This window comes from Podarcis muralis, chromosome 2, assembly GCF_964188315.1.
Source record: "Podarcis muralis chromosome 2, rPodMur119.hap1.1, whole genome shotgun sequence".
Classification (NCBI taxonomy): Eukaryota; Metazoa; Chordata; class Lepidosauria; order Squamata; family Lacertidae; genus Podarcis; species Podarcis muralis.
Window position 1 is genome coordinate 118,462,153 of NC_135656.1, and position 10,755 is coordinate 118,472,907.

Below are 10,755 nucleotides of genomic sequence, written 5' to 3' on the forward strand. Positions count from 1 at the left end.
TCTCATGTACCACAGAGTCCTTGGGGCTAAGATATAGGGCAGGTGAGGGGGAGCTAGGTTTGTGCGAAGCTTAATCAGAACATAGGAAGCTGCCTTTGAGATCTGTATCATCTGCTGACTGGCAACAGCTTTCCCGGAAGGGGACATCCTCAGCCCTGCCTGGAAAGGTGAGTCAGGATTGCATTTCACACCTTCTGGGTGCAAAAGAAGATGCTTGTCCACTGAATTTTTGGCCCTTCCCCTCAATCCCCCTTTGACAAGAGACCCAGAATGATAACACTGTTTCTGGTGATGTCTCTCACAACCTATGGGTTGCAGCAGAGGGTAAAGTGCCCACCGATTTTCATCGGTGATGTAAATTCTCCTGTGAATTTTTACCGGCCAGCAGACCACCTCATTGGTGGAATCATATCTCCAAGATTCTTTCAAAAGCAGCAATACTTTACCTTTTCCAGTAGCCCCTTCAAGAGAATTGTGCTGTAAGTACTGATGTATTAATGGGATTTATTTCTGCTCCTAGCTCCTCTCCAGTTCCCTAGATATACCTGTGTTACCCCTGTTTTCTGGTAGTCTAGCTTTGTGTGAAATATTTGATTTGGTTTTATCATTAGAAATCTACAGTCAAACAATTTATATAATCAATTCATGAGATTCCCCCCATCCCCTACAATGGGTCCTTGTAACAGAATTTAAATTTACATATGCATACGTTCCCCACAATTTTCATTTTCCAAATTATCCATAATCTTCATCACTTTAGAAGTGATTCTTAGAGTCCAGCTAAAGTTTTGATTTGCTTGCAACGGTCTTCTAAGTAAATTATAAAATTCCCCCATTCTTTTTTAAAGTCCTTGTCTTGGTTCCTGAGTCTCCCGGTTAGCTTTGCCATTTTGGTGTAGTCCAGAAGCTTGGCTAGCCATTCCTCCCTAGTCGAAATTAGTTCTTCTTTCCATCTTTGGGCTAGTAGCACCCTTGCAGCTGTTGTTACATATATAAACAGTCTTTTGTAACTGGATAGAGGGTAACTGTGTGACACACTATTTTTGCAGATGGGAGATTGTGAGGAGCTCACACGTTCTGTCATTCGCCCTTGCTGTTCAGGATATCAATGATAATCCCAAACTCTTACCAAACACCACCCTTGGCTTCAGCATGTATGATACCTGTTTTCATGGAAGAATGACTTCTGATGCCCTGATAGACCTGTTTTCTTGCGGGGAAATCAGTATTCCAAACTACAGGTGTGGAAGACAGAAAAAGCTGTTGGCTGTTCTTGAAGCAGGTGAATCCGACATCTCCACACACATTGCAAGCATGTTGGGCATCTACAAGATCCCACAGGTAGGAACTGGGTTCAGGTCCAACACACCAGGCAACATATGTCACCTCACCTAGTCAGACTGTAGGGAAAACTTAGGATAATGTAACTGATTGTATTGCTTACCTTACATTGTACACTGCTTTGAAACATTGTCTTTCATGAGGTGAAGAGCCATATAGAAATAAATTGAGCCTGGAACCTTTTGCATGTAAGTACAATTGTTTAATGTACATTGAAATGGGAAATGCATAATGTGTCTGTTTTGTATATTGTGAAGCATAACTGGAAACTTTCATTGGTTGTATCACAAGGTGTTTAGCTCATCTATGTATATGCTAACCTGGGAGGCATCCCTATTGGGTAGGGTGCTCTTTTTTCTTAGCTGCTGAAGAGAATGGTTGTGTTTTCTCTCTGTCTCTATCAAACTGCCTGAGCCTGAATAGGGGCTTCAGTGGAGAAGAGATGGAGATCTGTTTTTAGCTCAGAATGCAATATATTTGTAATCGACGTTATTATCCCATATATTGGGACCAGTATAAGAGTTATGCAACTAAGTGAATGTGATTCTGGTTGTTTTCAAGTTACGTTCTGTAGGTAAAGCATATTTTTGATAGAGTTACAAGCACGGTGGATCAGGGGAATTCTGTGGACGTAGTGTATCTTGATTTCAGTAAGACTTTTGAAAACATCCCTGATAATATACTTGCAGAGAAGTTTGGGCTGAAGGAGGTAACTGTTAGGGGGATTTGTAGCTGGTTGACTGAGGGTCCTCTGCTGTGTTTGATGCAGTGTGGACATGGTGATCCATGCATTGGTGACTCAAGGCTCCATTACTGCAATGCACTCTATTGCCAGCATGTAACTCTACTGCTATAAAGTGTGCTCTAGTGGCCCAATCACTGTTAGTGGTTCCCAATGGCTGAGATGCAGAGTTTGTATCCAACAGGAGCCATGTGTTCAGTGTTATGGACCCAATGTTATCAAACTCCTTTCCAGTTGAGGATTGGCAGACCACTTCGCTATTGACTTTCTGGGGCCTACTGAAGTATTTTATAATTTTATTTTATTTCAGCAGGCAATTTAATTGAAGTTTGATTTGAAAATTTTACCTTCTTGATTTTTTTGGATTGCATCTTTTGAAACTGCTTAGAGACTATTGCGGTTAAACAGTAGAAAAACTGCTTCAAAATATATATATATATATATATATATATATATATATATATATATACACCCATTTGTGAGGTGTGCCCTATTGAATTTACCATCATCTTTCACATAGAAGTATCCAATCTTAGTCCTGGAAATCAAACCACCAGTCTCTTTTTCTTTCCTCACCAGCTCAGTTATGGCTTTGTTCTTAATGATAAAGTCCAGTTCCCGTTTGTCTACTGGATGACCCCAAAGCAAGAAACTCAGTACCAGGGGGTGGTCCAACTCCTCCTTCATTTCCGGTGGACGTGGGTCGGCCTCTTTGCTCCAGACAATGACAACGGAGAAAGGTCCCTGAGTACCTTGGTGCCTCTGATGATCAAAAGGGATATTTGTATTGCCTTCACAGAAAGAGTTGTACATAAGACTTGGCTCTGGATACCCCATGAACTACCTGCCATGTGGAGAGAAGTCAATGTATTTGTTTACACTGCAGACTCTCAGTATGGACTTTTTATAATCATAGAGGTGGAATCCTTATTTCAAAGGGTACAGAGTGGAGGGAAAGTCTGGATAACCACAGGTCTTCAGAACAAATTCTCCTTATGTGATACTGACTGCTTCCCGTATGTGCATGGCTCTTTGTCCTTTGTAATGAAGACTAAAAAAAGGACGAAAAAGGACTACTATGAGCCAATGTCCCCAACTAGTCCAAGCTGCATGGTAAAAGTATTTGATTGTTCATATTCAAAGCATGCCTTGTCTCTGAGGGGCTTAACAAAATGCAGGGAGAAGGAGGATCTGCAGTTGCTGCCCCAAGAAGAAATGGAAAGAATTCAGTCGCAAGACAGCTACATCAATTACTTGAATATCCAAGTTGTGGCTCAGGCCTTAAATGCAGCATATTCATCCAGATCAAAGCGGATTTCAGTTGTGGGAGGAGGAAGAGGAGGAGGCAGGTTGGAAGTTCAAAGGTTATCGTCATGGCAGGTATGTCCGTTCCATTTTGCAAAGGATTGTAAAATTTCTTACTGTCAGCCAGATTCAGTGTTGTTTTATGTTTTCTTGTGATTTTGATTCATTTGCAGTTGGTTTGCTTTTTTCAGTTTGTTGCTGCTTTTTCACAAGTTTCAAGATTCTTGGCCTTGTGATTTTCTGGAAAGTTTCCATGGTTTTTTTTTAATGCAGCCCTAGGGCCCTCCACCTTTGCACCGGATCCCCTGCAACCCCATGAAGGCACCAAAAAATTTAACCCCTGTGTTGCAAACAGTAGTCAGTAATATCCAAGGCAACACAATGACCAAATACAATGATACAATATCAACATGCACTCTTTATATGATATTAAATATATAAATCATATAAACAGAAAACTTCTGAATCTCTGAAAGTCACAAATTATGCACTCTTAATGGATTCTCTTGAAAACATAAAACCAAATAAACTTAAGTCTTATAAGTCTCTGAAAGTCTTTGAAGACTATGCAAGTCTCTGAAAGAAGCAATGTATCAGATTCTTATCTGGTGCAAACAGCCTATAAAGCTTTGTTTATGGCGTCCAACGCTGTCGAAGTAGACGCTGTGAACAGTGATTCCGGACATACCCACTGTTTTCGTGGAATTCTTTCTTCAGCACAGCAGAAGGATACAAAAATGCTCCATAAACTGTAAAAGAATATTAAAACAATGACCTGCATATACATGGTAACTATAATAAACTCAAAATATTATGAACTATACACATAAACTATAATGTCAAAATAACGTGAAATAAAACCAAAGGTATCCTTCCTCTTTGCTGAAGAAGATATTGTATCATTGTATTTGGTCATCGTGTTGCCTTGGATATTACTGACCCCATGAAGGCAGCCAGGCTGAATAGTTGCTGGGGTTGGGGAAGGTGGAGGCAGCACAGAAGCTGCATCTGAGAGCCCCTGCACCACCTGAAGGCAGCCAGGTGCTCCTCAGCTGAGCTGCCTGATCCCACTCCTACTTGCCTGCAAGCAGGAATGGAGGCGGGGATCTCTCAGAAGGGGAGCAGACTGGGGTGTGTGTGGCATCATCTGTTGCCTGCTTGCTTGCTGCCCCGGTCCAGCCTTCCCTCACTCAGTGCTGGGTCCGCCAGAACTGGAGGAGGGGATGATTGTTGTTGTGGCAGCAGCAGACGGACCCAGCACTGGAGGGTGGCAGGTGCCTGCTCACCTGCTGCCTGGCCCGCCTTCCCTCACTAGGAAAACGGAAGTGTGGCTTCCGAAAAAAGTTCCAAAACCGGAACACTTATTTTTGGGTTTGAAGTGTTCGGGTTCCAAGTAGTTTGAGAACTAAGTGTAGGAATGATCGCTGGGTTGTGGAGAACACTCCCGCCCGCAGGCAGTTTCAGCTGTCTGCACGCGTGACCTTGGGGTGCGGGGCACACTCCCCCTCACAGATAAAGCCACAGCTGTCTGAACATCTTGCCCTCTGTCTAACCTTTTGCGGTCTCAGTAGTCTGCCGTGTCCTGTCTGTGACCTTTGTCTCTGAGACCTTTGTCTCCTTCATCATACATTGTGCAAGGGGAAAATGACGCGGTGGAAACAGGTGCCAAAATAACTTTGTACCACCTCATGATCTTGGGACTGGAAGATGTGTAAAGGTCACAGTCCAAATGTATCTGCCTGAGTTTGCATATTGTGGCAATAAAAGGAGCCCCCACAGAGCTAGCTGGCAGCTTGCTTCTGCACAGGTCACCTGCATTATCAACTCCTGCCTCATGTCCTTCACTTCATCTGGCGCCCAGGTCCGTGGGGCCAGTTTTACTCACTTCGCTCGGCAAGAGCTACAGACACGTCCCTGCGTCACTTTGCTGAATTAAGAAACATCTCATTACAGCCTTGCTGGCATCCCACACTACACTTAGATCTGTTTCTCTACCCCAAAGGTAGTTTATTCTGCTAAAGGAATTATATGTGCTGGGGGGGGGGGGATGTGAATTGGCTTTCTAATGGATGCTAAAGTCACCATAAATCAATTAGATCAAAATTTAACACCATATTTAAAAAATGCAATTGGTAGTTTCCCTTCTCTTGACTCTTTTTTCCTTATATTTTTATGTACATCAAGCAAAACACCACCATTGAAGTCACCCATCATTATTACTTTATTATCACACAAGTCAAAACCTTTCTCTTCCAAGTCCGTTTTCTCTTCATTGGGAGCGCAAACTCCCCCTAGAATAATTGATTCCCCATATAAAGGTAAAGGGACCCCTGACCATTAGGTCCAGTCGCTCATCTTGCTTTACTGGCCGAGGGAGCCGGCGTACAGCTTCCGGGTCATTTGGCCTGCATGACTAGGCTTCTGGCGAACCAGAGCAGCGCACAGAAACACAGTTTATATAATAATAATAATTTATTATTTATACCTCGCCCATCTGGCTGGGTTTCCTCAGCCACTCTGGGCGGCTTCCAACAGAATATTAAATACAATAACCTATTAAACATTTACCTTCTTGCCGGAGTGGTACCTATTTATCTACTTGCACTTCATGCTTTCGAACTGCTAGGTTGGCAGGAGCAGGGACCGAGCAACGGGAGCTCACCCCATTGTGGGGATTCGAACCGCTGACCTTCTGATTGGCAAGCCCTAGGGTCTGTGGTTTAACCCACAGTGCCACCCGCATCCCTGATTCCCCATCTAGATTCACTTTAATTGCCACCATTCTGCATCTTTTATTTTAAAGATGGTTTGGGGTCTAATTTGGGATTAACATACATCATTACCCATCTTTTTTTTATCAGAAGAAATGGATTTTTGTCCCTTTATTTATTAATAATTTTCTGTGTTGTCTTTTTATATGTGTTCCCTGCAAGTTTTGTCAAAATGTGCGCAACTTTATTCCGTTTCAATTTATTATTTAATCAATTTATATTCCATTTAAGAATTCTAAGATCCATTTTCAATTAAGTCTTGTTTACTCCTCTGCTTCCATCCCCCCTGCTGTTTGTTCTCTTCTTCCTCTTCTTCCATCTCTTCCTTTTCTTCAGCTCCCTCCCTATTTCAAGACCTTTCTAATGATATGTCTGAAGCACTCTAACTATATTTCTAGAATTAAAAAGAACCAGGCAATCTCCTGGAAATTTTCTTCTTAGCACACAGGGATTTAACCCTGAAAGCATCAGATTGCTGAGGAATAGACCTAAATCTTTTTTTAAAAAAATTAATAAGCATACTAGGACAAGACAAGAACATTTTAGACTACCATTAGGCAACAGTACATTTACAAGCTTTTGCAACCTCACAACAAATGGAGGGAATCTCTAACCTTCCTTACAATCTTTGAGTTTCAGGGTAATCAATACCACTGGATAGTCTACTTTATACAATTTCCTTTATGCGATTATTATAGGGAAAAGAGGATCCTGTCTGGAGGTGGTTGGAGGATGGATGGCGGTTAACAGATTGAGGTTGAATCCTGACAAGACAGAAGTACTGTTTTTGGGGGACAGGAGGCGGGCAGGTGTGGAGGATTCCCTGGTCCTGAATGGGGTAACTGTGCCCCTGAAGGACCAGGTGCGTAGCCTGGGAGTCATTTTGGACTCACAGCTGTCCATGGAAGCACAGGTCAAATCTATGTCCAGGGCAGCTGTTTACCAGCTCCAACTGGTACGTAGGCTGAGACCCTATCTGCCTGCGGACTGCCTCGCCAGAGTGGTGCATGCTCTGGTTATCTCCCGCTTGGACTACTGCAATGTGCTCTATGTGGGGCTACCTTTGAAGGTGACCCGGAAACTACAACTAATCCAGAATGCGGCAGCTAGACTGGTGACTGGGAGCGGCCACCGAGACCATATAACACCGGTCTTGAAAGACCTACATTGGCTCCCAGTACGTTTCCGAGCACAATTCAAAGTGTTGGTGCTTACCTTTAAAGCCCAAAACGGCATCGGTCCAGTATATCTGAAGGAGTGTCTCCACCCCCATCGTTCTACCCGGACACTGAGATCCAGCACCGAGGGCCTTCTGGCGGGTCCCTCACTGCGAGAAGCCAAGTTACAGGGAACCAGGCAGAGGGCCTTCTCGATAGTGCGCCCTCCCTGTGGAACACTCTCCCATCAGATATCAAAGAGAACAACAACTACCAGACTTTTACAAGACATCTGAAGGCAGCCCTGTTTAGGGAAGCTTTTAATGCTTTATGTATTACAGTATTTTAATATTTTTTTTGGAAGCCACCCAGAGTGGCTGGGGAAGCCCAGCCAGATGGGCGGGGTATAAATAATAAATTATTATTATTATTATTATGCAATAGAAAGATGACTTTATCTTTATTAGAACTTAGTGTTTTGCCCTTAATAACGCCATCTTGATCATTCTATCCATATTTCCCCCAACATCTTAATCAACCTTTCCTGTATGTAATAATGTTGACTTTGGTCATCCCTAATATGCAGAAGCAGAATGAGGGGGCCTAATAATCTATCACAATTGCTATAAGTCCAGATGAGAGATGCGCCTTATTGAAAGAAGATAAGGATGCAAAATAATTAGTGGTGACTTAACCAACATGGTTTTATGTTCTCTCAGTGCTGGAGTTTCCTCTGTCATTCTAGCTTCATCCTTTCTTGAAAGAAGTCCGCTTCTATACTAATACTTCAGCTGATGGACAGTACTTGGATGAGGATGGGGCAGTGGCCGCTGATTTCGATATTGTGAATCTGGTGCTGTTTCCCAACAGTTCTCTTGCTAGAGTGAAGACTGGGAGAATAGAGAGACAGGGGTCCTCAAATATGAAGTTCACCATTAATCCGGAAGCAATTGTGTGGCCCAATCTATTTCAGAAGGTATGAGAAATTATATCTGTCATTTTATTAACTATGGCATCTGCCACGCTCTAACAACATTTTGAATAGTACATATGATGCTTGGACTGCAATCTTGTGCTCACTTCCCTGGAGCTAAGTCCCGCTGAGATTACTGAGACCTGCTCTTGAGTAAACATGTATATACTTTAATCCAAAGGCACAAATGCTACTGACACTTTCTCCCTGGTGCTCAATCTCTTTATGTCTAGATAGTGCCTCGTTCAAGATGCACAGAAAGCTGTCTCCCAGGATTTGCCAAAAAGGTTCAGGAAGGGAAGCCGCCGTGCTGTTATGATTGTGCTCCCTGTTCAGAAGGAACCATCTCCACTCAGGAAGGTAGGGGTAAGGACCTTGGATAGGAGGATGGGGCTAATTTCTGAGTCACTCCAAACATGATGTTAGTAATGGCACCTCATGAAAGAAATACCCTCTTCAGGGAGGGCTCCCCTATTTCCAGCCTTCAGTGTCTCCCACCCACAGCACCAGGAAATTTTATTTGTCCATGTGCTCAATCATGTATTATTAATCTGTATTTAATGATGTTAGCTCCTCTACAGAATTTTAATTTGTGGTATTTATGTAATGGCACCTCATGAAGGAAATACCCTCTTCAGGGAGGGCTCCCCTGTTCCCACCCCCAGCACCAGGAAATTTTATTTGCCCATGTGGTCAAGCATGTAGAATTAACCTGTATTTAATGATGGTAGCTTTTCTAGAAAATTTTGATTTGTGGTTTTTATAGTGTTATTTTCTCATTTCTCATTTTGACTTCTACTACATAATCCGTATAGTTTTACAGTTGGACAGGTGAAACATCTTTCAAATCCACCTATTCATCAATAAAGATTAACTCATATGAAACCTCAAGGATATAAGTACTGCTCAATAAGATCAAAGCATCGTGTTTTAAGAGAAGCCAGTGGAATGAGTTGATTGATCGAGTCTTTTCTGGCTGTGAATGTTTGCCTCTCTCCTTCAACTACAAAACAAACATCTTTCCTGATTTCTCCCAGATGCCCACCTTTCCTCAGAATTGAAACAGCATAAGACCACTGTAGATGTGTGACTGATATTAGGATACTGAAGTGTCTTTTCTTCTATGCAGATGCTGATGAATGCACCAGTTGTCCAGAAGATCAGCATCCAAGTGAGGACCGAGATCGATGTGTCCCCAAAGCGATCACCTTCCTGTCCTATGAGGAATATTTGGGGAGCCTCCTAGCTTCCCTTTCTCTCTTCTTATCCTTAACCACAGGCTTTGTGTTAGGAATCTTCATTAAATACAAAGAAACTCCCATAGTCAAAGCCAACAACAGGGACCTCTCCTACATCCTCCTCATCTCTCTCCTGCTTTCCTTTTTGTCCTCCTTCCTCTTCATCGGTCAGCCTAGGAAAGCCACCTGCCTTCTTCGTCAAACAGCATTCAGCAATATCTTCTCAGTTGCTGTCTCTTCTGTGTTGGCAAAAACCATCACTGTGGTGCTGGCCTTCCTGGCCACAAAGCCAGGGAACAGGGTAAGGAGATGGCTGGGGAAGAGTCTGGCCAACTTCATTGTCCTTTCCTGTTCCAGTGTCCAAGTTCTCATCTGCACCATCTGGCTGGGGGCCTCTCCTCCATTCCCAGATTCTGACATACATTCCCAGCTTGGAGAAATCATCCTGCAATGCAATGAAGGGTCTGTGTTCATGTTTTATGGCTCCCTCAGCTACATGGGATTCCTGGCCTCCATCTGCTTCACGGTGGCTTTCCTGGCCAGGAAGCTTCCAGGGTCCTTCAATGAAGCCAAGCTGATCACCTTCAGCATGCTGGTCTTCTGCAGTGTTTGGCTCTCCTTTGTGCCCACCTACCTGAGCACAAAGGGGAAATACATGGTAGCCGTGCAGATCTTCTCTATCTTGGCCTCCAGTGCTGGACTCCTGGGCTGCATCTTCATTCCCAAGTGCTACATTATTATACTGAGGCCAGATCTGAACATGAAAGAGCATCTGACAAGAAAAAGCTAAACAGGACATATGATTCATAACTCTATGGCTACCATAGAATCATAGAATTGTAGAGCTTAAAGTCCGCACCAGAATCTTGACCAGAATCACAGCTAGTTGTTGGGATTAAAAAATATATATCATTTTCCAGAAGGTTCCAGTAAACCCCACAAATATGTGTGTGTGCACCCATGCATATTCTTCTTCTTATCTATTGAATTTGTATACCACCCTATACCAGGAGGTCCCTGGGCAGTTCACAGAACAAAATCAAAGTATAAAACCACAAAATATATAATCAAAATAAAAACAACACCCCAATAACACCCCCCACTGCATAGCCAAGCAGTTTCCTCTCACTGCAATTTGCAGCTGACTATGTATATGGTAGGGGACGCGGGTGGCACTGTGGGTAAAAGCCTCAGCGCCTAGGGCTTGCCGATCGAAAGGTCGGTGGTT

At 43.1% G+C, this 10,755-nt stretch overlaps 1 protein-coding gene across 1 annotated transcript; it reads left to right on the forward strand.

Annotated features, from left to right (window-relative positions):
• Positions 1-1,314: 1,314 nt before the first annotated feature.
• LOC144324884 (vomeronasal type-2 receptor 26-like) lies at positions 1,315-10,317 on the forward strand. Its single transcript, XM_077923589.1, has 5 exons — positions 1,315-1,341; positions 2,663-3,463; positions 8,062-8,292; positions 8,523-8,649; positions 9,419-10,317. The coding sequence occupies exons 1-5, from the start codon at positions 1,315-1,317 to the stop codon at positions 10,315-10,317; spliced, it is 2,085 nt and encodes a 694-aa protein (XP_077779715.1).
• Positions 10,318-10,755: the final 438 nt, after the last annotated feature.